The sequence below is a fragment of the Micropterus dolomieu genome, linkage group LG19, assembly GCF_021292245.1.
Source record: "Micropterus dolomieu isolate WLL.071019.BEF.003 ecotype Adirondacks linkage group LG19, ASM2129224v1, whole genome shotgun sequence".
Classification (NCBI taxonomy): Eukaryota; Metazoa; Chordata; class Actinopteri; order Centrarchiformes; family Centrarchidae; genus Micropterus; species Micropterus dolomieu.
The window spans coordinates 7,937,764-7,965,760 of NC_060168.1; the positions used below are offsets into that span (position 1 = coordinate 7,937,764).

General features: G+C 40.2%; 2 protein-coding genes across 4 annotated transcripts; one reads left to right on the top strand and one right to left on the bottom strand.

Annotated features, from left to right (window-relative positions):
- Positions 1 to 1,013: 1,013 nt before the first annotated feature.
- Positions 1,014 to 20,201, bottom strand: ids (iduronate 2-sulfatase). 3 transcript variants are annotated; one of them, XM_046030457.1, is made up of 13 exons: positions 20,012 to 20,201; positions 19,260 to 19,396; positions 18,957 to 19,134; positions 18,607 to 18,695; positions 16,230 to 16,430; positions 11,656 to 11,826; positions 11,424 to 11,550; positions 10,719 to 10,892; positions 10,280 to 10,386; positions 9,365 to 9,481; positions 8,813 to 8,923; positions 8,555 to 8,680; positions 1,014 to 8,457 (listed from the first exon to the last, which is right to left on the bottom strand). In XM_046030457.1, exons 1-13 carry the CDS (start codon positions 20,085 to 20,087, stop codon positions 8,377 to 8,379), a joined length of 1,695 nt encoding a protein of 564 aa, XP_045886413.1. In that variant the 5' UTR covers positions 20,088 to 20,201; the 3' UTR covers positions 1,014 to 8,376. The 3 variants fall into 3 exon arrangements, with proteins under 3 accessions (XP_045886413.1, XP_045886415.1, XP_045886414.1); XM_046030459.1 differs by lacking the exon at positions 20,012 to 20,201 and having other exon boundaries at positions 16,230 to 16,432; positions 18,608 to 18,695; XM_046030458.1 differs by lacking the exon at positions 20,012 to 20,201 and having other exon boundaries at positions 18,957 to 19,130; positions 19,260 to 19,326.
- A 1,231-nt stretch (positions 20,202 to 21,432) lies between these two features.
- dcps (decapping enzyme, scavenger) lies at positions 21,433 to 26,604 on the top strand. Its single transcript, XM_046031678.1, has 6 exons — positions 21,433 to 21,723; positions 22,039 to 22,189; positions 22,280 to 22,425; positions 22,523 to 22,636; positions 25,467 to 25,577; positions 25,827 to 26,604. Exons 1-6 carry the CDS (start codon positions 21,517 to 21,519, stop codon positions 26,091 to 26,093), a joined length of 996 nt encoding a protein of 331 aa, XP_045887634.1. The 5' UTR covers positions 21,433 to 21,516; the 3' UTR covers positions 26,094 to 26,604.
- The last annotated feature ends 1,393 nt before the right edge of the window (positions 26,605 to 27,997 follow it).

Below are 27,997 nucleotides of genomic sequence, written 5' to 3' on the forward strand. Positions count from 1 at the left end.
GTGCGTGCGTGCGTGCGTGCGTGCGTGTGTGTGTGTCTCCTTAGTGTAGAGTCAACACACTGACAGCTGAGATTTATAGGTTTAATTGTCATAGGTAACCATGCAGTCAAATAAGCTCTCTGATATATGGTTTAGCATCACACACACACCCAAAACACACATCCACAGAGACTAAAATGTATAGGGACACACACACACACATATGTTGCAGCAATGAGTGTCCATTAGCCCCAGTAGGAAATCTGACCCGAGTAGACTGTAATGCTGCAGCTTAAACCATGAATATGCGCAACTATAGCTGAAGATCACGATGACTTTAACATATCACTGCTGTTTAATAAGTGTCCAATTATTGCATCTCCACATCCACTCAATGGCTCAGCTAAAACATACTGGATTTATTCTTTGTGACGTTTCAAAAGTGTGTTTAGGCAGCGGGATAGAAGCACAGCTAATGTAGCATGAGCACTAGAGCCTCGTGCACACTGCCGTTATTGACTTTTACATGTGGCATGGCGCTGTGATCAAGGCAGCCAATGTGCTAGTTTCCCCCTGTGTGAGCAGTCTGGTCCCAACACGCTGACAGAGTTTTAAAATTGTGAAAAGCTCATTATCTAGTCCCATGTTATATTCCTATAGACTATGTGAATAAAAAACTCTTTAAATAAAAGCATCTGGTTGTGAAGCGGTGAGTCGATTTGAATTCAAGGCTGGAGTCAGAATTGTAACATCCGATGCTGGATGTGAACAGGACTCTCAAATGCAAGCAAAAAGTGAATATTACAGCAGATAAAAAAGGACTCTGCTTTACACCTCATTATGACAAGTCAATTTAATGTGTAATATAATGTAAGTATGAAGTCTCTGTGTAAACCGGCAGTCACATTGTTGTTCACCTGCCAGGTGTACCCCACTTCTTGATCAATGTGAGCTGGGTTGGGCTCTAGGCTCACTGTCGCAAAACGCCCCAGACTCCTTAAGGATAAGTTGGTAAGGACAACATGATACATTCATTGTGTCTCATCTTAAGTTTAATAAAACCACGCAAACAAGTAATTGTCCATTTAGTTGCCAATATAGGCTACCAGCTTACGGTTTTGTGTAGTAACTTAAGTTTTGTGCTTTGTGATGTAACAAGATACGAGTGATATGCTGATTTTCTTTCTGTTTTTCTTGGATTGGAGTGTGTGGAGATATATGGGTAGAGAAAGAGGTACAACATGCACCAAGGTCCCTGGTTGGAATCAAACTGGGGATGAGGCACTTATAAGGCATTCGCTGTAAACATTTGGTTATAACAAAAAAAGAAACAACAGTAAAAGTATAAAGAATGAGAGAAATGTGTCATTATAAGATGAATAAGATCTTATTGTAATGTGAAAAGGATTGTGTTAAAACAATCCATTTTTGCTATAGTAAGAAACTGAACAAATACATTTATCATGGTGACAGCAATATGCTGCTATAGAATATACAGAACAGTATACTGATCCTAAACACAAAGCAAGTCAGCATTTTCCATGGGATACAGAAAGCAACACCATAAAGTTGTCCTATTTCCCTGACACTAACAGTAGCTAGAGGCTCTTCAAATAAATGGATGATAAACAGAAACAAATAAATGACCACAGACTTTGTTGATGAGCTCATGAAGTCAAATGTATGAAAAAACCTGTTATAATTACTTATAAGTGTTTGTGATGCCCTGCATATCTACAATATCCTCCTACATCTCAGGGTGTGTTGGTTCTTCATATGGCCAGACCAGGTCTGGACTTATTTAGGCACATGTGGTTTTCATACTTTAGAGGCAAACACATATCAACCTTTCTTTTATGTTTAGATACACTTTGGAGCGCCGCAGTGAATCAGACCAGGCCGTGGCCAGGATTGAGAAACTCTGAGGTCATGACTCCTTCCAAGGCAATGATATCAGTGTGCTGCTGGTTACCACTGAAGTGATTATGTTGAGCACTTAAATGCAGTCTGGTAAACTAAAGATGTGAAAGAAGCTCATTTTTATGCTCCTTTTTTATTTTGCAGCCTTGTAAAGAAAGTCTAAAATAAAAAAGGACATTAGAAAATTCAAAGCTTTTAAATTCAAAACATGTGGGGGACCTTAGGAAATTGTCTTGCAGGCTAGTAGTTTGAGACCCCTGATCTAGAGACAACAAAACATAATTTCTGCCTTCTTGCCACAAGCACAAAAGCCTAAAAGAACAACCGAACACTTTTGTATTTAAAATAGTTTTTTTCCTGATGATTATGTTTTAATCTCATTCTCCAAACAGTACCCAGTTATTGCTATAATTGACATTGAACTGAAAATGCATTTTAGCCCATTTTCAAAACCACAGGTTTCCCTCACCTGCTACCACCAGAGTTGATTACATCCTTTCAACTTCATTAAAAGAAACCCACTCAGAAAATTAATTCCCTCTGTCTCATTGTGCAGAGTGGCAATTTTAATAGATTTCCTCTCATTCTCTGCCTTGTGTTTAAAACTTCATCATCCATTAGCTATACCCCGCTTACCCTTCACTGGGGCCAATCCCAGCAGACACTGGGTGAGAGGCGGCGTCCACCCAGGACAGGTTGCCAGTCAGTAAAGGGGCTGTCACAAAGAGGCAGATAACCACTGATCCTCACATTCACACCAACAGGCAATTTGGAGTTGCCAAAGAACCTAACCTACATGTCTTTAGTGAGAACACCTAAACTCCGCACAGAAACCTGCTGTCCAGCAGGTTGGTGAACGTCCCTGCTGTGAGGCGACAGTGCTAACCACTGCAAAAGTCAAGTTAAAAAAGCTTTCAATTCAGCTCCTCGGTTTACAGCTTCAGAGGGGCTAACAAGGGCAGAGCTCGTCAGCTCTAATTGAATGACTCCTGATTAAACTGGCTTCACAGCCAACATATCACATCTTGTCTGGCTTCTAATTGGCTGCTTCCTTGATGCTCCACGTGCCCTGCAGATACAGATGTCTACATTGTGGGTCAGAGCGGACAGTAGTGCAGAGAAGAACAGGCATGTTTAAAGAGATAAAACACAGTGGCTTAATACAGAGTACAAAAAGACACAATAGCCTGCTAATAAAGGAGATGCATATTAAGCATTTTGTGGTATCAAATTTCCAACATGTTCCCACTGTCAGGGGTCAAAACAGAAGGCAAACTGCCCAAGTAGGCAACTGTTTCCAACTCTCTCTGCTTTCACTGGCGTCATGTCCAGCGGAAGGAGGCAGATATTTTAAGTAAAAATGCTCGCTTGCGTACACTAGCTAAAAAACTTCACAACACCTATTAAGAATTATTCAGCAATTTGGGAAAGTTGCTTACTTAATTCATCTTCTCGTTAATTTGTTGTATCCATTTCAGACGTCATGTTTACAGGTCCTGTGGAGTACTACTGAATATGTATAAAGCCTTTTTTAGCTCCAGAGGGAGCTGCACGATGTCTAGCAAATGTCCTCATGTGATGTCCCTTGAGTCTGTGTCAGTTGGGGCTGAAAACTACAAGTTTACATTAGCAGCTAGTAGCTGCTCCAGCTGAACTGTCAGCTGTCAACTTGCATTGTGGGCAATGTAGACAGCAGGTTTCGACAAGAAAAAGAAGGATATTTGAAATGAAAGAGATGATATCTCTGGTTCTGCTGCTTCAATTTAGATTTTGTTTTAACTGCCCATTGTGAGTCTGAAAATATTGTAGGGGTGCAACAATAAATTGGTGTTCAGCTTAAGTGTTACCCATGAAGATTACATATTTTACTGTGTATTTTTTCTGTAAATAGTTTCTCACTAGCACTTTGAGGCAATAGCCATTAAAATATTTTGCACTTTTATGAGCTCCTCTACTAGCTTGTACTATCGTTGGCAGGTTTAGTACTCCAGATACTATGTAAAAGTAAAGCACGTACAAGAAATGGCTCAGAAATAAGCACTGCAGGAGCATACACTTAACAACTGAATACAGCTGCTATTATAGACCTTTACTCACAGTATACATGTTGTAATATCAATCAGAGGTGTAACTAATAGTAATTATGGCTGCATTCCATTTAGGTGTTCCAGTGTAGGGGCCTGTCATTATATAAGCTGATGTGGCTTACTAGGACAATTATTATCTATACAATCGAACATAACAGCTAATTAATACAGATCCATTTTTGAAGCTCAAATATAGCATAAAACTAAAATCATGTTTAAAGGTTTGTTTTTAACATCAATATTCCAACATTTATTCTGTCACAAACCTCATCACACTGTGGACTAATGCACTAGCCATTCTGTGTCTGTTTAAAAACCATATTCTTCATTTCTCTATATCAACTATGACATTGTGCTACAGGTTGCAATGGGACTTAATGTTCCAGTTATGTTCAGATTCAAATGCAGACCATTGTACCTCAGTCCATTAATGTAAAGAAGCTTACTGACTGTAAAATCTCATATGAAGCTATTACCTATGGCATTCTGTAACTTTCTTACAACATCTCTACAATGTAAATATTGGCCAAATAAAATACTGTAAGCAGCTTAGTAGCCTCACAAGGAGGAGACAGCCGAGTATACAAAATTAATTTTGAAGAGCATTTCTGGTGAAAAACAGCTCCTCTGAGAAAATACTCTGGAGACACTTTTTCAAGTACACTACAGTGTTGACTATTCATCCACACACAATAAACACACACACCCCCTTGAGACAAGCCCCAGTCATGATGCAGCTAAGCTAAGCGGTTTTTACACACATACACACACTCTCCTCTTTCTAATGTAATTGTGTATGTCGCCAACGTTAACAGAAAGACAGTGTGACCTGCCACAATATGAGCCCATAACAGTAATGCGATTACTAGTGTATGAAACATAATGATAGACAATGAGAGTAAGACAAATACAGAGTGGATTGGAGACAAGGAGCAGGTAAGAGAGAGAGGGGGAGAAAATGAGAGGGCAGCTGCAGAGGAACAGAGGGAAAGAACAGCAGGTACACAGTAGGTAATGTAATTGCTATTAGATCAATTTAATCATGGTCAGAGATCACTGCTTGTGATGATAAATATTGATCCAATAAAACTACTGAGGCAGAAATATGAGCTGACATGAATACAGGCAGAGTAGAAGAGAGCCGTTAGAGACTTCACTCAGACCTCCATTTCAAAACATGACAATGACAATCAAGCTGAAAAAGCTCTGATAAACCCACTGTCCACCATCTGCCTAGCACCAAGCAGCAGACAGACAAAGTTTGCAACTGTCCGGTGAACGTAGCATTTAGTGGCTACAGAGCCTATTTCGCTCAGGTGGAGGCTGGTGGAGACCAAAAACAGAGCTAAAAGTGAATATTGGACTTACTTTCATCAGGTGGACAGGAACACAACCCTAAATGAATACCAACGTTGCTCTGCTGGTGTAAATAAGGAACTTTCTGGATGTGTGAACAGGTAACAGTTTGCTATGCTAACAAGTTTGCTATGTCAATTTAAGGTGCCTTGTGATTTTGACTGTTCCTGATAAGAGAAAATCATCCTACTTCTTAAAATAAACAAACGATTTTAAAAAATATAACATAATTTATATATAATCCGTTTAATAAATATAACATGATTTCATAGCATGTGATGCAAAAATGATTGATATTGGAATATTGTGTTCTTGTGTACTGTAAATTTTGCTGATACTTTGCAAATGCTTTTAATCATTAACTATCCATTGTACAGTTACAAAGTTACAAAAAGATCATAAAGAAATGTACGACTGCAACTGATGAGCCAATATGAATGTTGATGTGTTCAAAGGACAGGAAGTTAAATGGAATGAAAAGAGGAGAAGAAATTATTAGAAAAGGTGAAATTGGCAGGGGAGAGATGTCAAGTGCTTCCCTGGTCTTTTGGATATTTTTGACTTTTCATTTGTAGCATACAGACTTCACTTCAAGCTGAGTTCTACACATGGTTCTGCATGATTGCCTGGAAATTGAAAACGGTAAAAAAAAAAAAACTAAAGGCATGAGACTGAATTCATGCTATATTTCAAAATGCAATTACAAGGCTTTTAACCGTTTGTGTTGCCCGGAGAGATTGACTCTGTGGAATCGTGCACGAATTAGGAAAGGTTCAGTTCGGTCCCAATTCTTCCAGTGCCAGAGAGCGAGGCGCCTGCATGGAGGGAAATGACAGAGGAAGGAAGGACAGAAAACTGGAGAAGTCCCTGAGGAGCTCCCTCACTACTCTGCAGCTTTACAACAGAGTGATGGGGTGTGTACGTACAGGCAGCAAAGTGTACAGGACGCACACATGCTGGCACACACAAAAATACAGACACAAACAAACTAGAGGAGGTTGTGATCATAAGTTACCAAAAAAGTCAGTCAACTTTTGCTGGAAAATTCTTAGAAACCAATCGAAACAGACATTAATATATTAACAGTGTGTCCTTGCAAAGCTAGAGATTTGAATTATTTCTGCAGCATTTATTTTTTATTTTCCCCTCAGAAAGCTGAAGCTCAGACTCCAAGCTGCTCTGACGCAACCAAACTCAAGGATAAGCTAATTTTTTTTACCACTGTCAGTGTGTGTATGGACAGTTTAAATTATATCCACTTTCCATTATGTTAAATGTGTTACATGACACACGGACACCTGCTAACAGCACAAATGCAATGAGGTCAAGAGAGGCAGAAATACAAAAATGAGCTAATTCCATCTTAAGACATCGTCAACATCCCAACATGATAAAACCACAGTGAAGACATGATTCATCTATATCCCATTAACATGAAGCCAGTGCAGCCTACAATAAAAGTTGACAGACCACATCCCCTCGATTCATTGTTGGCCCTGGAATTCAAGCTGAAATTGCTTTCTTCTAAATTGCCACAGCACAAAATGTTCATGCTTGGAACAGCAGTAAAACGTAGCAACACTCCGTTTCATTTGCATTGAATTATTATGGGTGCTTGTTACTCACTTCATTTTGGGTCCACAAATTGATCTGAACTGGCTGTTTACAAGGAGGGAGGTAAATAGCTGCTAGTGACATCTTGTGTAAATAGAAATGTCATATTGTTTAACACTACAGTACAAAACTGAGCAAGTCCCTTTTAGCTGTTGTACTTTCAGGTGAATGGCCTCCACTTGAAGCAGACTGGATGATCAATAGTACACCCAAGAGCACTTGTTCCAAAAAGAGAAACTGGTGTTGCTATTAGCCAAAAGGAGTAATTCTTCAGGTTTCCTCAATATTCCCTAAGATGAAAAGACATATTAGCAGTGAAATGTGATGTAATGTGATGAGCCAGTACGGTCACAGCCAATCAGACGTGTCTTTCAGGAGTCCATGCTTCTAAGTAAAGTTGTCTGACAAAAAGGCTGCCTGGTTCAGCTGCTCAGACGTATGTTCTTTGTGAGTTAGATGTGTCACATTTAGGGAAATATGCTATTTGATTTGCCCCCAGAGTCACATTAGAGGACCTATACCACACTCATGTCTGTATGCTAAATATGAGCCAGCTAGCAATTAGCTTAGCATAAAGACTGGAAGCAGAGAGAAACTGCTAGCCTGGGTCTAGTAACACTTATAAGTAACTCCAGTCAGAACCCCTTAATATTACTTATTAACATGTTTTAGCTCTGTTTGTACAAGTTGTTGACAAGCTGTGGTTTTATGGGGGGTTAAGTGCTGGAACATTCTGCCCGGGCGCACTCAGGTCCTGGAAACTTAAACTTGTCATTTCTGTTGACAGTCAGTTCTGCACACATTAAACAAAGATAAAAAAGTTCAAGCTTTAAATGGCTAGGCCAGCTCTTTCCCCCTGCTTCTAGTCTTAATGCTAAACCAAGCGCCTGCTAGCTAGAAGGCTAGCCTCATGAGAGCAGCACTGAGCTTCTCATTTTATTCTCCGATAGAAAGCAAATTAGCTGATTTCCCCAAATATCTTACTTTTCTCTGAACTGCTGTAGATTATCAAAAACATGCCACCTGGCTGCTAATATTGGAGTCATGTAAAATCAGATGGACACTTCTCACAAGTGATTAATCAAGTTTACACCAGTGTCATTCGCAGGTGTGAAACATAACCTGCGATAACGATAACAGTGGAAATAAAAAAAAAAAACTAAAACATAAATTTCTTTAAAATGTCTTAAACAGCACACGTGCTTTCTTCTTCACTTTGCTCATGTGCTGGACCCAGAGCTGTCTGCCAATGACATCTTAACAAGGAACACGAGCCTGAAAGATTAACAGTGATACCACATAATACTGAATCAAGTATGCATTATATAAGAAATACTCAAGGCACTAAAGTTTTTCCATCCATCCATCTTCCCTTTGTCCTCGTCACTGTCCGTCCATCTGTTGTGTTTTATTCTCGTCATCACGCCTTCCTTCTACTTGTTTTCATCCCTGCTGTGAGGTAGAGGAGCTGCAGCCTCATTCTCATCTGCAGACTCTCAGTCTGGACGACAACCACAAGTCAGAAAAGAAGTAAACAAGTAAATGAATGAATAGTTGAGTAGAAAATTGGTATATTCCTAAAATGAATTCAAGCTTACGCGAGGCAGGCTGGCTATCTTTGTCATTATCACACTGTGGTCAGAGTCACTATAGATGTTCTTGTCCTGAGCGGGATCGCCTGCTAACATGTACAACTCCCCAGCATGGACATCGGACACATTAACCTAGATGGATGATTGACAAATATAATCTGTTACTGTCATGGAAAATGTCTCCAACATATTGTGCCAGACAAGATGGATGGATCCATCACACACACAGAGAGAGAAGATAAGAGAGGTATGTGATACACCAACCTGAAATGTTTTAGGGTTGAATCCCAGCCAGAGAGTGTATCGATAGTCCCAGGAGCGTAGCGAGTACCCCATGACCTTTATGTCTTTAAGGTCAGGGAGGTCAGAGTTCACCTAATAGAAGAACATTGAACTATAAAAGTATCTTAAAACTGTAAAATGCTTTCTGCAGTGCAGTAGATCTACAGCTGCCAACTCATCCTGCGAGCCAGCCAATGAGCTGATGCCAGGCTGCCAAACTGCTCCGTACAGAAATTAACCTACAGCAGGTGCACCACTCATCTGGATGTGTTCATCCAGAGACCTTGCAGCAGGCAGCAATGAGCCAAGCACACAATGCAGAGGGTCAAAGAGCGGCAGTCGTGTAAAGATGACTTTCCCGACCTTCACAGATTTTGTCATTTTAAATGCAACTAGAAAAACCATTCATTAAAAGCAACAGTGTGATATATGTATTAAACAAATATACCTGCTAGCTGGCAGAAAATCACAATTTAAACTTTACACAGCTCATGAAAGCCTTTTCATTTGCTTTTCTAAACACTCCCGTCTCACCTGTGGTGTATCAGCAGGTCTAGGGTACTGGCTAAAAGCTATGGCTTCCTCTTCAACTCCTGTTTCTCGGTGCCAGAAGGTGTAGGCCAGGTTCTCTCCTTCTGTACACAACTCCTCCTGAAAGCAAGAAAACAGGCCCGAGAGTGAAGGAAAGGAATGTCAGAGTCATTTAGATCACATTCATCTCAGGCGTGTCAGGGCCCGTTTATTGGTGTTTACGTCTCGATTCATTCTGGTTGACAATCTCAAGACAACGGCATTGGAACAGACGGTACAAAGACGGCTGAAAGGTCTCAGTTCTGTTCTTGCAGTGTGATTTGTAGAAAATACAAAAAAATGACATGAAAACATGGTTTCAACTAAAGACCAAAGGAAGCTGATTACAGAATATCAAGGCGTTCAGTCAGTGTTACAGAGTATTACATTTAGAGTCAGACTTTTAATACCTGAATTAGCCCTTTTGTTGTGTCACATATTTGTAACAGTTTGTTAACAAGGTAAAGCAAACCAATGTTGTGAAGCTCTTTTTGAAATGAGCCCTGTTGCCAGCCATTTGATGCGTAATACTTTTCACTAAGTGGAAGATACATCTGTCAGAAATTAGCAAAGTATTGAACAAATTAAAAGTGTTTAGATGGCGCCAGATGAAAAGTCAGAGGATCAGAAGTCATTATGATTCATCCTCTAGGCACCATTTTATAGCAATCAATCCAACAGTTGCGGTCATATTTCAGACTGGACCAAAGAGGGTGGACCAACCAACAGACCGACTGACAATTGCCTTCCTTACAGCCATGTCACCTCTGCCAATGAATGAGTAAACTTTGCTTATAAGTATGATCATAGCTTGAGGTGCATAGCTTAAGTGAAAACTACTAGATACAATAATTGGATTTAACTTTCATCCATTCATACCCGAAAAGAAACATCAGGACAAGGTTCAGGAGCTTTGAGGCCGGCCATGTAAGAGACGGTAGGAAAAACATCCACCAGCTCCACGATGTTTCTTATAACTTGGTCATCTGGAAGAGAGAGTGGTCAGCCAATTAGAGAAAGGGTTATATAGCCACTAAAATTTATAAGAAGCTCTGCTCTGAAATTTCATCATCATTGCAACATTTGCATTTGGAGTGAAAACTGTCCGAGGTAAAATATCAAAGTGGATCCCTGTCTAAATACGTTTGGGAGCTCTATATCAAAGACTTCATTAAAGCCGAGTTGGCATAATAATACATGTTTTAACAAGGTTTATTTGAGGAATTAGGACCAAAAATGAGACTTCAGTTCCCTTTTCTGACTTGAACTGCACGGTGCTATTAAATGATAAAAGAATAGTTTGTGCTTCATGTCTTACTCTTAAAGCTGAACTCTGACTGGGCGAGGACATCAATAAAGGGAAAGGTAGACTCTCCCAGCGGATCACGTGCGAGTGAGGTGAAGCCAGGAACGTAGAAGATGAGAGGAACGCGTGTTGTCACATCAAAATTTGAATATTTAGCCCATTCGCCGTGTTCTCCTAACGACCAACCTGTAACAAGAGATTATTGAAGATGTTAGTTCAAAACGACTGAGGCAGATGGAAGGGAAAAAAGAGAACGAAAAACTGTAAATCTATATCATACAAATAACATTTTAGATACAGAAAGGTTTGAGGCAATCCCATTCACTGATGTCTTTCCCCAGCCATCTTCCATTTAAAAAAGATGGCATTTGATTGAGCTTTACTGGATATATATATATCAAACAGTCATGGAAAGGATTCACTCTAGCATCCTCCACTGAAGGAGACATTAAAAGAAATTGAGTTTCCAAGTCACAAAGTTTTGAAAAAAAGGGAGGTAGTGCAAAAAAAAAAAAAAAAAAAAAAAAAAAGAGCTGGGTTTTTAGAGGAGACCGAACTTGTGGAAGGAGGTAATGGCACAATATGCTGTTACGCCACTGCCATCTGGTGGAGAAACAGACAAGCAAAAACTCTGCAATGTTTACATAAAAAACAAGTAAAATCTCCCTCAAATGCTGAACTTGTGTGCACCTGAAAACTGACAGTGTGTCAACCAACCATGATCTGAGGTAAACACCACCATAGTGCTGTCAGTCAACCGCAGCTCATCAAGAGTGCTAAGCAGCCGCCCAACTTGAGCATCCATATAAGACACAGCAGCGTAATAGTGCTGACGGATCCGCAGCTGGAACGCAAGACACACAATATTATTAGCGCATATTTCAGGGAGTAGCAACATGGGAACCAAATTATAAATGTTTTAAAAGTGTTGAGAGCAGCAAGATCATACCTGGAAGTCTTTAGGAATTGGTCCATAGGGGAAACTAATGTTGAGTTTTTGGACATCATCTCTCTTCCTCACATCCATCCAGGGGTTGTAGGCCACAGGTGGAAGGAGTTCAGGGACATTGGGGTCAGGAGCCAGAGTCATTTGGTCTATGGGATACAGACTCAGGTACTCCTAGAATATACAAGCAACAACTTTTAAACTATGTTAAATAAAGCCAGGTACAATTTACATAACAGGTGGATTTGATTTGTGACAACAGAAGTTATTTTCTTGGGCCCAGATACTATTAATAGTTATTTTAAATTATCTAAATTTAACTGTCCTGTTTACCCACAATGCTATGGTCCCATTTTTCTGCCAAGAAACAATGCTAAAAATAAGTCTACCAACAGCCATCCATGCTTTTATTACATCACATACAGTTTATTATTGAATGTATTATATTTTCTTCTGACCTCTGGGAGGAGCCTCAGGCCTTCACAGCCTCAGGCCTTCACAGCCTCAGGCCTTCACAGCCTCAGGCCTTCACAGCCTCAGGCCTTCACAGCCTCAGGCCTTCACAGCCGGGACTTGTGGCTGTTTAACAAAATGTGATGGGAGCTTTTGCCGTTTGTTCCTCTTTCACTCTGAAACAAGCTCTTACCATTTCTCAGACAGGCCAAATCAGCCACATCTCTAAGAAGCATCTAAAACCCATGTTTTTATTTCTCTTGATTTTACAGCTTTAATTTTATGGCCTGCACACTTCTCCTTCATGTATTTGTCTTCTCTGTCTGCGTCTGCACTTTGGTAACTTCAGTGCTATATAGATTACAAAAAGTTTGCCTGCTTGCATTTTCCCATTCTGATTATGGCTATTGCATTAAACTTACTACAGTATTTGTGTTTTAAGTAAAAATATTGAAGGTATTACTTTAAAAACAAAAGATGAAGGTTTGGAGTTTGAACTTTGGTTAAGGGAGAGGAATTCCATTATTTTCTGTAATTACAGATGATCGTGTTTGAAGTTGCAATAGTACAATCCTAATATTACACCATTAGTATTGTGAAATCACTACCTTATTACCTACCTACCTATATTGTTGTTACTGCTAAGATATTTACTGTTGCCTCTAATAACCTTGATAATGCAGCACAAACTTGGGGCTATTGAGATTTTTATTTATTTATTTATTTTAAACAGACCTGGTTATTATTGTCAATTTACGGCAGACAGGGATCCCCCTTTCCTTACAGCCATAAAGGAAGTTAGACCTCTGACACTCGAGTATTGCACATGTCTTTAGCTTTATCGACTTACATCATTCCAGAAACTGCATTTTTTTGAGCAGAGATCGCTGTATGTGCAGACAGCATGGTGTAAATCACGCCCGTCTCTGCTCTCATTCAACACGTCTCAATTTATAGTTTGTGGGAAATCTCTTCAGCATGCTGACATGCGTCTCATTTCCGCCCGTCTCTGCTCTCATTCAACCTCCACTTCATCATACTCTCTTCCTCATTTATGCCGAATTGGATCCCCCATATATCTAGACAGGTCCTCATTAAATTCACTTCACATACAGTGTGCATCTCTCAATTTTAGCTTTCCAAGGTTCCCATTCTTTCGTCTCCTCCTAGGTTTTAAACACACAGCCCCACATTAAAACTAGCTCCTTGATGGGTGTATCTTTGGGCTTTCCCTTCATAAAATGCAGTGTATTTTTAAAACATCAATGCTCAGAGGGTTTTTAATTCTCTGGGAGCTTAATGAACCCTAGTCATGTGCACTTATTCCTCACTCCTTCCTCTTGTCTTCTGGTCCCGACTTGCTCTCTCCTCCATGTTAACACTGGCATTCATTCGCAGGCATCATTTGATAATTTGTCTCCTGAAAATCTTGGATCCGTTTATGTCCAAGATGTCCACAGCAACACATTCAAGCAAAACTGCCTCTCGCAGGAGGACAATGACTTTTCCACTCCACATGGACAGCCATGTGTGTTCACTTAGTGGCTGGAGGCTAAGTGAACTGTATAATGCATCCCAGTGAGTGAATTCAGAAACTCCACCAGCAGAATACACTCACCGGCCACTTTATTAAGTACACCTATTCAATTGCTTGTTAACACAAACAGCTAATCAGCCAATCACAAGGCAGCAACTCAATGTATTTAGGCATGAAGACAACTTGCTGAAGTTCAAACCAAGCATCAGAATGGGGAAGAAAGGATATTTAAGTGACTTTGAACGTGGCATGAACAGACGGGCTTCTGAGTATTTCAGAAACTTCTAATCTACTGGGATTTTCACACATGACCCTCTCTAAGGTTAACAAAGAATGGTCCGAAAAAGAGAAAATATCCAGTGAGCAGAAGTTGTGTGGACTTCTTCAATTTCAGCTGCGACATTCAGATGGTAGGATCAGAATTTGGCATAAACAACATGAAAGCATGGATCCCTCCTGCCTTGTATCAACAGTTCAGGCTGCTGGTGGTGGTGTAATGGTGTGACGGATATTTTCTTGGCACACTTTGGGCCCCTTAGTACTTTTTTTTTGAGCATCGTTTAAATGCGACAGCCTCCCTGAGTACTGTTGCTGACCATGTCCATCCCTTTCTGACCACAGTGTACCCATCTTCTGATGGCTACTTCCAGCAGGATAATGCAAAGCTTTAAATCATCTCAAACTGGTTTCTTGAACATGACATTGAGTTCACTGTCCTCCAACGGCCTCCACAGTCACCAGACCTCAGTCCAACAGAGCACCTTTGGGATGAGGTGGAACGGGAGATTTGCATCATGGATGCGCAGCCAACAAATGTGCAGCAACTGTGTGATGCTATCATGTCAATATGGACTAAAGTCTCTGAGGAATGTTTCCAACACCTTGTTGAAAGTATGCCATGAAGAATTAAGGCAGTTCTGAAGGCAAAAAGGGGGTCCAACCCGGCACTAGCAAGGTGTACCTAATAAAGTGGCCGGTGAGTGTAGTTGCGGTCAGGCAAAGCCAATTAAAGTCACTGTGTTTTGTCTGCTGACCTGTGGATCTTCAATCCATGGGTTTTCAATAAGGTTATTCTGATTAGACAGCAAATATCAGTTTAATGCAGATAGGGAAATGAATATTGGGCCAATAGATAAGTAATCAGATTTCTGTTATTTGAATATCATCATCAGTACCGACCTCAAGGGCTCACAAGGGCTCTTCACAGCATTATCTAGTCATGTAGCTCACATTAGATGTGCATGACCACCGATGCTTATCAGCAGCTCATTCACAGTACTGAAAGTTTATGCAGTCACTGTCAGAGTCACAAAATGTATTTAAGATGTCCAAAGTTTAGCACACAGCATTTAAGAGACGGTGAATGATTATCTTTTCAAGTGTATTTATGTGGGCTGTTATTGCACAAAAGAGCATACAGATGCTGTTTACACATCTACAGCAGGGGATCATCTGACGGGAGAATGATTTGCCATGCATTGCTCTTTTACACTGCACTGTAAAGGCCTGTGTAAATAAACAATGATGCCACTGAACACAATGGTTTGAATTTGTGGCTCAGATACAGCGGGCAGATACAGAGATCAAGCATTTTCCCCAGGTGATTCAAAAACAGTGTTAACAAATTACCTTTGTTCTAGCAGGTTATTATCACATCAAGGTTTTTTCTGGCCACTAAATATAAATGGATGTTACACATCTACAGCAACATGTTTTGGAACAGGTACATTAAAGGGAGGGCTCATATTAATTTGATTCATATCTCAGAAAATGCTTGAATGAGAAAAATATGAATCTGAAAGCTTGCTGGAGAAAAGTTAGCCAAAAGATACAGTGGAAAGAATACGAATACACCCCTCGGTTTGATAAGTAAACACCCTTTACTGAATTTACTGAAGCATCACTTAACTCTCTCAGGAATAACCAAATGCCTTTAAGATCCCTTCTGTTTGGAAGTGCAGTCTGGAGGGTGCAAAGGAAAAAGCAGTTTCTCAAAATGTTTTTCCATCTAAAAAAGGAAACTGTCAAAATTAAAAAGGGAGGATGGATGGGAGCCAAATACAGGAAGATTCTGTAGGAGCGGCCTGCGAAAAGACTGAAAATGGATGGGAAATTCCTATTCCAATAGGACAATGACTCAAAGCACAAGGCCAAAGCTACCATGGAGCAGCTTACAAAGAACAAGCGGGATGTTCTGGCCATTTAAAGCCTGACCTGAATGCCAAAGGCAATCTGTGGAATGGCTTGATGGAGTTGATATAATCTTTCTTAGACATAGCCAAATCGCATAATATATCTTACACTATCACATTTATACACACCAAACATCATTTTTTTAAAATCCGTTAAAAATCCATGCTGGCACTTTTCAGCACTCTTAAATACCAACAAACTGCGTATTCAAGTCATGCCCTTGGCTCTAACATTGGTGGTTATTTGGTAGATCAAGTAGTCACTATGACACTACCCCTAATTTCAAAACTGGTTTTCAAAATACAACTGTTGATTTAACTGTTATCTAACCATTAGGTACGTTACATCTCAAGCAGTGTAAAGGGCCTAAAGGTGCTGATATTAAGTCATGTACCTGTGGTATCCTGAAGGGTATGTGTGGTTTGTGAAAACCCACTGCCAAGAAGAAAGGATCATCATTGCTGACCCGACTCTTCAGTAGCCTCACTGCCTCGTCTGTGCTCTCCATGTCTGGGAGGGTTCCCCCAGGCTGCTCCGTCACGTTCACGGCACACAGTAAGTTGGCGTAGAGTTTGCCATCGTCTCCTTTGCACATCTAGAAACAAGGTTTTTATACAAATTATTACAAGTAAGAGTTTATGAGCAGTTCCTGCCGAAATCTACATTTTAGGGCTTCTGTTGGCCTCGTTTGATCAGCTGACGCCTGGAAGTTCACATTGAGTTGACACAGCTATTTCTATTCAGACCTGAAAACTACCAGATGATTTGGTAAGGAGGAATCACTTGAAAAGGTTAATGGTCACTGTCTGGTGCATTCACTACTACAACATGCAGAAACAAAGTCTGAAGAAAAGTACACATACATCCTTGCACTCAAAGAGTATTGCTATAATATAAGTAAATAAACTGTGGTGATAAGAGTCGTATTCCTGTGGGGCAGATCGTCTCTGCCTGCCACAACATGAGGGAATCTGACTGATTGACTAGGTCGACAGCAGGCCTCAGAAAATTGTTATTAATTTAAGAATTTATGTTATATACCTCTTATTAACATTATTTGTGTTCATTGGTAAATCATACACAGAAAATAAAATATTAAATTAATTAATATTATGTTCTTTATAATGCAATTATGTGCTAATGTTTTAATTAAATAAAATGCAGTACTGATACACACATGTATTTTTCTTTTACTTTTTTCTCAACAATGTGCTTTGGCAATATTGGATCTGATTATGGTCTTCCCAGTAAAGCCATATGAATTTGAAAAAACAACAACATTTGTGCTATTTTCATAAGGCTGCTATTAAAAGATGACCCTAAAAAAATTTTTTTTAAAAACGCTAACAAATGGTTTGAACAAGAATGCAAGACCTGAAAATTAGAAAACAACATAGCCAACAACGCAACCCAGCCATGTGCATTGGATACAATGAAATTTTTAAACAAAAATATATATCACCAAAATTATACCCAGAAAGAATTAAAAACAAACTAATAATGGATTACATTTATATAGCTAAAGATATACTTTATCTTAGATAATATTTGAGCTTTAGAGTGAAGGGGGGGAACTCATCTGAACCACCGCCAATGTGTAGCACCTACCTGGGTGCACCAGAGTGCTCACCACTCATCAGCTGGGGGTGGAGAGGGCAAGAAACATGTGACACTGGTGGATGATAAGGTGTCCAGATGGAGAGCCAGGTTGGGAATTTTGCCAGGACACCCCCTACTTTTTGTTATAAGTGCCACTGGATCTTTAATGACCATGGCGAGTCATGACCTCGGTTTAACGTCTCATCTGAAGGACGGCGTCTCCTACAGCACAGCGCAAATACAGCAGCCAGCAGGGAGGGGTGCTGAAGTTGTTCAATATCGTATTACAGTCAGGATGTTCATTTATAAGACTGGGGACAAATCAGACACTAGTAACTACCGTGACATCTGTGTCAGCAGTTGTCTGGCTAAATGATTCTGTAGTATTCCAAATAAAAATATAGTAGGTTTCCTTGATGAACATCCATTTTGAGAAAAATGAAAAATCAAATTGGCTTCCTCCCAAAACTCACACACCACAGACCATGTATATACCCCCCATACCTTAATTACCACATTGTGGTATGGGGACAAAATGTACAATCTGCTTAAATCGATGTACTTTATTTGTTTGATAGGGACAATGCACAATACATGTATTGTACCAGACTTAGCTAAAAGGTCATTCTCATTTGCAGTCCCTACTTGTTTGAGACCAACTTCTGCTACAGTATGACTAATGTGACATTATACAGTTTTGCTGCATCTGTATAAATCTGAAATGGGCCAGATTATACTTTACTGGTTTTACAATTTTTGTAATATGTTTTTGAAGGTTAGACCACTATCAATAACCTAAAAATTTTACCTGCTGAACTTCCTGTAACCATAAGTCTCACTTTATTTACTGTCTATACAAATTACTTTACTATTCAGTTGGATCAATGCCTTAGATAGAGAGGTGAAGTTTTACACGTGTGACGTGTTCTACTGTCTTCTACAAAACAAGGACTGCAGCAACCGCTGGTGAAAAAAAAGGTACCGTCAGAAGTGAGCCATGGCAGTAAATATGAAGAAATCTAATGTCATGATTTTTCAAAATTGTACAGCAGGCATGTGAGGAGTGGTGTGCCATCATTTTAAACTACATTAGTCTTTTAATTTGATTAAAGTCAGACCCAGACATAACTGATGTCTGTGAGTGTGTCAGAGATACTCTTCCCTCTCCATACCTTTTTTTTCTCATATCTAAATGAAGCTGGGTGGTAGGCAGGGATGGACCAACTGTAGGGGTAGTCATCAGTGTAGTTGGAGGCAATACCTAAGAAGAGAAAATACAACACTACCATTGTTAGAACTACACAATAGGATAGACAGAAAAATGTCAAGACTTTTTCCAAGTAAACAACAAATTCCTCATTGGGTTCTTCTGAAAAATGCAGCCCATCATTAACTAGCAGTAAATCTGTGGTTCTTACTGCAGTTTCAGAGGTAACCATTCAGCAGGGTCTCTGTAGCACTTCCTAAGTTTGCTGCTGTACCAGCATACCACTTATTATTAATCTAATATTATTAATCTTACCTGGATGAAATACCTTGCCCACAGACATTGTGATGTACCCTCTAGATTTAAAGTACTGTGGTAGAGTTGTGTAGTTTCCAGAATGGACTCTCCAATAGGACTTGAAGTCATAGAGCCTGGTGGTGTCCGGCCTGCGACTAGTCAACATGGACGTACGGCTGGGAGCACACACCGCTTGCTTGAGAGAGAAAAATACACCTTCAAACATTTCGATGAGGTTATATGATCCAATTAGTCTCGCATCCAAATTGACTGAACTGCTTGGACAATTTCAGACAATAAAACCTAAAAACACCAACAGACCTGCGCATACGCATTGAGAAAAACTTGGCTTTTGGATGCCAGTTGGTCAATATTTGGCGACTTTACCACAGAGTCACTGTAGCAGCCCAATGATGTCCGCAAATCATCTGCCATGATGAGAAGGACATTTCTCCTATCTGAAAGCAAACAACCACAGTTAATTAATGTTTTAGATTGCTTTAAGGCTTTCCAACTAATATTTGTAGTAGTAGAGTTTAGGCATAGTTGCTGCTGCTAAGCTTAATAGCAGGTGGGGGTAAAATGATCCTTGTAAACTAGAGCAAAACAAGAACAAGGTGCTGTTAAAGATGCAAATACAGAAGCAAGTACAGTGTGTGCTAAATGAAAGCAAGAGACAGAGGATAACAAATTCCACAGAAGAAAGATGAACAGAAACTTTCAGGTTTCACTTCAACAAATATAAAGCTCAACACAATTAGCTTACAAGTGAAACTTACAAAGCACCATTCAATGAGAAAATTTAATTAACTCCAGCTTACTCTAGCTACAGCCGCTAAATAAACATCACAATCATCAACCACTAACGTCTGCTAACTTAATTACTAGTTACTGAGATTTACTGTCCTTGCTGACTGCCTAACAGAAACCGGTCAAATATACAAATCTAAAAGCAACAAGCAGTCTCTTCATCATAATGCCCAAGCAGACTTCACATATTATATCACATTTTCACAAGTTTTGATAGCTATCTTTTCAATCTTTGCTAAGTAAAAACTAGACTATTTCGTTACCTCTTCTTGGGACAACCCCAAGAGCCTGTGTGTGAGGAAGCAGGAGGAGCAGCCATATTATTACACACATGTACATTTTGGTTTGTTGGAGAACACTAATGACACGATATCCTTCCGATAAAGAGTTAATCTCGCATCTCCTCGACAGTTGCAGCTGCCTTCCCACCGTCTCCCATCAAAACAAACGAGCGTGCCGCTGTCGTCATTAGAAAACTTCCTGATTATTGCGTGAGCCGAGTGAAATGTTTTCATTGGTCCACTCAGCAGTTGTCCCGCCCCGGAGCGCTAATCATAATTAGTTAAATTATGTGTCAATCATTTTAATATCGCTATAGATGTCATACAGTCTATGGTCCTTACAAGACCCATAGTGACTATTAAATAGGCACAGTTGGTCTAATTAATGAAAACATAATCTAATTTCCAATTTCAAAGAGCTATTGGAATGACGAGATCCGATACGATAACTGACATTGACAATATATTCAGAATACTGTAAAGAGAAAAGAAACTGCATGTATAACCTACTATGTATCTGCCATTGTTGTTCATTTAGGACCTGATCAGGCAGAATGCTTAATACATAAGCTTGTAGTTTGCATGTCGTTACTATGTATATTACGTCCAAACCATGATGTACAATCATAGACGAAACAACCTCACATGATTATTGCAGACTGAAATTATTTCTGCACCTGCTGCTATGGAGTAAACAGGCCAGATATAAATGAGTCATAGTATTACGACTGATTATTAGGACCACATTGAGGAGTAAAAAAAAAAATCAGAGATTATGAGAATAAAGTTGTATTTTTAAGCCACATGTTAGGGGAAATATCAGAAGAGCAGCCTGCTGCCTCCATGCGTTAAAATCTTTTTATATACAGTCTATGGTTAAAATGAGGAACGTGGAGAATTTTGTGAAGTTAAATATTTCCCCTAACATGTAGGCTAGTTTAAAAATACAACTTTATTGTCGTAATATTACGACTTTATTCTCATAATCTCGTCAATGTGGCCCTAATACTCTGTCGTAATAGTACAGACTATTTGGCTTTTATATTTTGTAAAGAGGGAGGTTGGATGTGTTTATCTTGTCTAACTTGACAATGCTGGTGCTGATTGGTGGTAAACAAAGCGAGGTCTCACTCTGCACCAAATGAACTTTTGCATTTGTGACAGGATAAATTACAGTTTTTTCTCCCTAATTACAAGACCGTTGAAGTTTGAATAGCAATACATTTAGGAACTAAACACAAAGTAAATTTTGAAACCTCAGAATCACAGTTGTAAAAACATTGCGGTTATCGTGTGTACCTTTATATACAGTCTCTGGTTTAAATACATTTTTGAAAAATATTTTAGAATGGGTAAAATACTTGCTGACACTTCACCAGACGGCAAGAGTACCCAGCTGCACGTTTGCCTTGTGGAGTTGAGGCGGTGGTTGAGTGAGGTATCACCTTAAACACAGACGATCTTTGGCTATAACAGCAACACGGAACATGGCGGACACCGCTGCTAAACGAGAAGCAGACAGTGTTGGAGGCGATGAATTATCTCATAAAGTCAAAAAGGTGAAAGCTGATGATGAGAATGGTGGAGGAGACGTTAAAAAGGAATCTGAATATGAAAATATTCTGTCTGGGTTTAAAACATCCAAAGTGCTGAGTGATTACGCCCGAGAGAAACTCATGTTCATCCATGGAAAGGTAAGGTCGTTGTGCAGTTAGCTAAGGTGTTGGAAGATATTTAGCTAAATCGACATCTGTTTATGATGGTGAGAGCAATTATTAGGTTTTTATTGTTTCACATTTATTGAAACTGGGGTGAGTAGTTTTGTGAGAAAAAAAAAGTATTATTGACTTCCGGTTCAATATTTCAAAATAATAGTCTGTGTAAGAGTGCTTTATTGTAAATATGGATGGATGAAGTGAGTATGACAACAATGTGCATATGTTTATTTATTTTGCCAGTCTCATTATCAGCACAGGCAGAAATGAAACTGTTGAACATGTCGTCACCAGCTTGCTGATCAGGAGGCTGTGGTTATCCTGGAGAAGACTCCCATCAGAGAGGACACCCTGGATGAGCTTTTCAGTGGTTCCAGGTTGAAGCTGGAGATGAGGAACGACATCTACAGCAAATACCGCTTACAGGCTCCCTCTCACCTCAATGGTACGGCCAGGAAGAAATAAACTAACTCAAGGTATTGTGAATTGGCCAGCTAGAGGAAAGTTAGGTAGCCCATGTGTTTCTGTTTTGCAGAGATAAAGACTACGGTGGTGTGTCCAGCCACAGAGAAGCATATAAAGAAATACCAGAGTCAGGAGAGTTTTCTGGTGGAGGAGACGGGGGAGGACTTTCATTCCATCACTTTGCCCTACATTCAGAAGCAGAGTTTAAGCTTGCAGGTATGTGTTAACTCCTCCATTGTCATCACAATGCATACTTGTGAATGTATGAACATTATCTGTGGATTAACTTAACATCCCCTTCACCCCACCCCAGTGGGTGTACAACATCCTGGAGAAGAAGGCGGAGGCTGACAAGATAGTTTATGAAGATCCGGACCCGGAGGTTGGCTTTGTCCTCCTCCCAGATTTGAAATGGGACCAGAAACAGGTGAGACACCACAAATATTGACTAGAAAGACATGTTTATGAATATTAGTGTTGGGATTTTCAGACAATTATACTCTACAGGGCTGCAACTAGTACTTCATGTCAAACTCACCTGTGAAGTTAAGCATATACTATATGCTTATCAGATCCATATTTCTGCTCTAGTCCATGACTACAACTCAATGCCACATAGATGGATACTGGAATGCTTGGAAATGTACAAGATCAACAAGACACTAATAGCCTTCATCAAGAACGCAATGGGGCTGTGGAAAACAAGTCTGGAAGCCAACTCCAAGCCAATTGCACAAGTCACCATCAAGTGCAGCATGTACCAAGGCGATGCACTATCCCCGCTGCTGTTCTGCATAGGCCTGAACCCCCTCAGCCAGATCATCACAAAGACTGGCTACGGATACCGGTTCTGAAGTGGAACAACCATCAGTCACCTCCTCTACATGGATGACATCAAGCTGTATGCCAGAAATTAATCGACTCACTGATCCACACTACCAAGATCTACAGCAACGACATTGGAATGTCGTTCGCACTGGACAAATGTGGTTGCATGGTATCAAAAAGAGGTAAGATGATCAAAACCGAGGGGGCTGAACTACGAGAAGGCCATATTGCAGATGTTCAGGACAGCTACAAATACCTTGGGGTACCGCAGGCTAACGGAAACCATGAGGAGGCAGCAAGGAAGTCCGCCACAGCCAGATACCTACGGAGAGTAAGGCAGGTCCTGAAAAGTCAGCTGAATGGGGGGAAAAACAAGATCCGAGCCATCAACACATACACCCTGCCAGTCATCAGGTACCCCGCTGGTATAATAAACTGGCCAAAGGAGGAGATAGAGGCTACTGACATCATGCATGGAGGGTTTCACCCCAAATCCAGCACCCTGAGACTGTACACCAAGCGTAGCGAGGGAGGCCGGGGGCTAGTGAGTGTCAAGACCACTGTCCAGGATGAAACGACAAAGATCCAAGAGTACGTCAGGAAAATGGCCCCCAAAGATGAAGGGCTTAGTGAGTACCTCAGGCAGCAGAAACCCGAGGGTGAGGACAAGGAAGACGAAGAACATTCATGGATAGACAAGCCGCTACACGGCATGTACCACAGACAAATAGAAGAAGTGGCTGATAAAATCCTACCAGTGGCTGGAAAAGGCTGGACTGAAGGACAGCACAGAAGCACTAATCATGGCGGCACAAGAACAGGCACTCAGTACAAGATCAATAGAGGCTGGGGTCTACCACACCAGGCAGGACCCCAGGTACAGACTGTGCAAGGATGCCCCTGAGGCAGTACCGCACATAACAGCAGGGTGTAAGATACAGGCAGGAAGTGCGTACATGGAACGCCGTAACCAGGTAGCTGTCATAGTGTACAGGAACATCTGCCATGAGTATGGGCTGGAAGTCCCAAGGTCAAAATGAAAGACACCTCCTAAGGTAGTTGGGAATGACCGAAGATCTTGTGGGACTTCAAGATCCAGACTGACAAACTGGTGATGGCTAACCAACCAGACAAACAGTAGAAGAAGGCTGCAGTGATATATGTGGCAATCCCAAGCGACAGCAACATCAAGAAGAAGGAACACGAGAAGCTTGAGAAATACCAAGGGCTGAAAGAGGAGCTAGAAAAGATGTGGAGAGTAAGAGCAACAGTGGTGTCAGTGGTAATCGGAGCACTGGGGTTGTGACCCCCACACTGGGAGAGTGGCCACAGAAGATTCCAGGTAAAACATCAGAGGTCTCTGTCCAGAAGAGTGCAGTCCTAGGAACAGCTAAGATACTGCGCAGAGTCCTCAAACTCCCAGGCCTCTGGTAGAGGACCTGAGCTTGAGGATGACACATACAGCCCCACAAGGGGTGAGAGGGGGATTTTAAAAAAAATGTTATATATACACTGAACAAAATTATAAATGCAACATTCATCATGAGCTGAACTAAAAGATCTAAGACTTTCTCTACACAAAAGGCCTATTTCTCTCAAACATTATTCTCAAATCTGTGTCTAAAATCTGTGTTAGTGAGCCCTTCTCCTTTGCTGAGATAATCCATCCAAGATGGTGATCAGACAGTGTTTATGTGGCAATAAGTTATGGCTCCAAATCCAGTTTACACAAGTACTGTACTTTAGTGCAACTTTGACATACTTCAGTACTTACTTTGAGATTAATGATACAAAATATAATCAACAAATCAGTAATGATAATAATAGATAAGACTCTATTGATCCGCTGGGGGCAATCCTCAAACTAAACAGCAGTATATGAGGTAATGAAAATTAGCCCCCACATTTACCAGCTACAACAAACTGATGGAAACATGACTGCATCAATAATTATCATCCAGTTACACACAGTATTCTGAAATAAGTAGATTTACTTTTGGAGCAAATTATATTTTGATGCTAATACTTAAGCACTTCGTTTCTTCACTGTGGTATTGCTACTTTTACTTAAGTAAACGATCTGAGCATATGATAAGTATAGTAGATAAACAAGTGTTTAGTCTGAAAAAATTCCCCCTTTTTAAAAGAACTTTCTAATCAACACAAAGTGGGAATGAGATGGAACAATAATAATAATAATATTTAATTTATAAAACACTACATTTAAGACAAATCTCAAAGTGCTACAAACTAAAAGCATCAATAAAAAAACAGATAAAATACAAAAAAAAGCAAAGTTGGTCACAAAGCAGCAACCTTCAAGGTTAATTAAAAGTTACAGGTTCTGCTAAAAAGATATGTTTTAAGTCCTTTTTTAAAACTCCCAGTAGTGTGAGGTTCACTTCACTTTACTTCATTTCTTCTTTCAGGTTGATGATTTATACCTGCTTGCCATAGCGCATCAGAGAGACATCGGGAGTCTCAGAGACCTGACGTCAGAGCAGCTACCACTGCTACAGAACATCCTTCAGAAAGGAAAGGTGAGGTTACAAGGTTACCTCGGGGAGTATTCTTGGAGCAGAAAGTGGCCTTTTCGTCCAGCAGCTACCATTAATGTGACCTTGAGTATTACAATCATGATCTTCAACCAGTTATGTCATTGCTTTCCATTTTAGAGAGCTGGGAACAAGACATGGCTCATGATAATGGGAGACAAATGATAGCCTTGGACATGTTCATAATGTCAAACATGCACAAAGACTGACAGTCTGTGTTTCCCTCTGGCTCAGGAGGCCATCCTGCAGCGCTACAACCTTCCAGGCAGCAAGCTGAGAGTCTACCTGCACTACCAGCCGTCCTACTACCACCTCCACGTCCACTTCACCAAACTGGGCTACGATGCGCCGGGCTGCGGCGTGGAGCGGGCACACCTCCTCACAGACGTCATCCAAAACCTCCAGTCAGACCCCCTGTACTACAAAACCCGGACCCTGTACTTCCCGCTGAGGGCGGACGACGAACTGCTCAGCAAGTTCAAGGAGGCAGGGAGGCTGTAGCGTGCTGTACGCTCATAATTCCCCTCAAACTGTGTTTTTTAGAGTGTCAGACCAAATCCAATGCTCTCTTTTATGTGTTTTTTTTTATCAGTTCGGTTGACAACACCAACAGTGCTGGCCAGTAAGCTGTACCCTCCTATCAACACCTGGAGTACAGATCAATTGCTTGGCTATGATTTTATCTCTGTGAAAGAGATTTTTATATCTTTCTACTGTTGATTCCCAACTCAACTCTATAATGTTCCAGAAAAATAATTGTTTGAGTATTTCACACTTCAGCTGATTAATAATCACCAACACTGTCTGCATAGTTGATACGTGTTTTAATACTGTGTGGATACATGTTTGAGTCTGACCTTTTCACATTATTCCTGCTTTCATTACGAGAAAAGGAGAAATGGATGTGACATCATGAGTCAAACAAGTGGATAAATGATTTTCTATCAATCTATGTTTTAATGTTTTCTATAGGTTAACTGTATCTGACTGAATAAAATTTGGCTTTTTTCTACTCGGCCTGTTAACGCTGTACTTCTTTGGAATACGATCAAAATCACCGAATCGGCTGGTTTCAAAAGCAGACACTTTTGGCCTTTTCCATCAAGTAAAGTAAAGTGGTAGATGCATTAACTTAAGACAAGGCATGTTTATTTGTTTTGCAGCCTTCAAACACGAGGCAATTCAAATGGCCACGGTTTACAAAATGTTCAAAAGATACAGCAAGCTCTTACAATGACCCAGCCACAACACTAGATGGCAGCGTTAATCCTGAAGGGTCCAACTTCTTTACTGTGAAACTAAATTAACGCAAAAACAAGCTCCACTCTTTGGATACCAGTAATAAGCTGGGGCTTACAGTATGTTGTCTGCCTTAACAAAAAAGAGAGATAATAGTATGTTAGGTGCCATAGCCGTGCAGGTCATGTAAACACAAAGCTATTATCACTCTCCACCAAACTATATTTAACCTGAGTCAGCTTACATTCTCTTGGAGCTCAAGTACCATATTTAGTTGGATTGATACCCACAACGCCAGAGGTCACAAGTACATGCACAAACACTAATTCCTGTACTGAAGTTGGCAGACAGTGCAGTTTCAGGAACAGATCAACTGTGATAGAGCTGCTTTTTTGTAGAACTGAAATCTAGCTGCACAGACCAAGAGGTTTTTTTTCTTGAGATGTTCAGACTTTATACACGAATATATTATTTATGTGGACGTTTCTTGCAGCGGACATCGTTTTCTTATCTTATTTGAAGCCTGTTGGGCGGTACTCTGCTTTGTGCTTAAGGTGCCTTCAGGTGTTCCTCGTAAAAATACAGACTAGCGAACACCACTTTGTGTCCACTTTAGTTGCTTAAAGTGCTCTAAATACATTTTGATTGAACAGGAAACCTGTACCCTCAAATCTGTAAGGGTATAAAATGAACTCTTTCATTACAACAAGGCACCAAGTCAAGAACCCATTAGAGGTCGGTTGAGCCTTTAAAAGCTACAACTTCTTAAGGGTTCAAATGAATAAAAAAGTGTCTGTGGAAGTTGGGTTTTCAGGTTTACACACTGCAATATGATCATGGATGGACACATACATTTAAAACTACAAAAAGTAAACAATTAATCATTGAAAGTTGTTGAGTTATCAGTGGGATCTTGAAAATAGTAATAGGCCTAATAGGATTTGGGGATTATAAAATGGATTTATGTTTGTCTTCAATAACCACACAGATATTGTTTTGTGACCATTAATTCCAAATGTTGTATCATGCGCATATTGGAAACACTGGGATGCAGGAGTGAGCTTTTTACTTTTGTCGGAGTTGATTTCAAACTGCAAATAACTGAATGACAAATGTCTTTGTTTTGTTGTTGTTTGTTTTTGTTGTATCTATTATTCTGTTCCTTT

Coding starts and splice junctions, on each gene's coding strand:
- ids (XM_046030457.1), bottom strand. CDS start 20,087: ATGTACATGTGTGTAATAATATGGCTGCTCCTCCTGCTTCCTCACACA. Junction 11,827..16,229: donor TACCCTTCAGGATACCACAG/GTACATGACTTA, acceptor TGTATATTCTAG/GAGTACCTGAGTCTGTATCC. Junction 10,893..11,423: donor GGTGTTTACCTCAGATCATG/GTTGGTTGACAC, acceptor CTCTTGTTACAG/GTTGGTCGTTAGGAGAACAC.
- dcps (XM_046031678.1), top strand. CDS start 21,517: ATGGCGGACACCGCTGCTAAACGAGAAGCAGACAGTGTTGGAGGCGAT. Junction 21,724..22,038: donor TCATGTTCATCCATGGAAAG/GTAAGGTCGTTG, acceptor TGTCGTCACCAG/CTTGCTGATCAGGAGGCTGT. Junction 22,426..22,522: donor AGCAGAGTTTAAGCTTGCAG/GTATGTGTTAAC, acceptor ACCCCACCCCAG/TGGGTGTACAACATCCTGGA.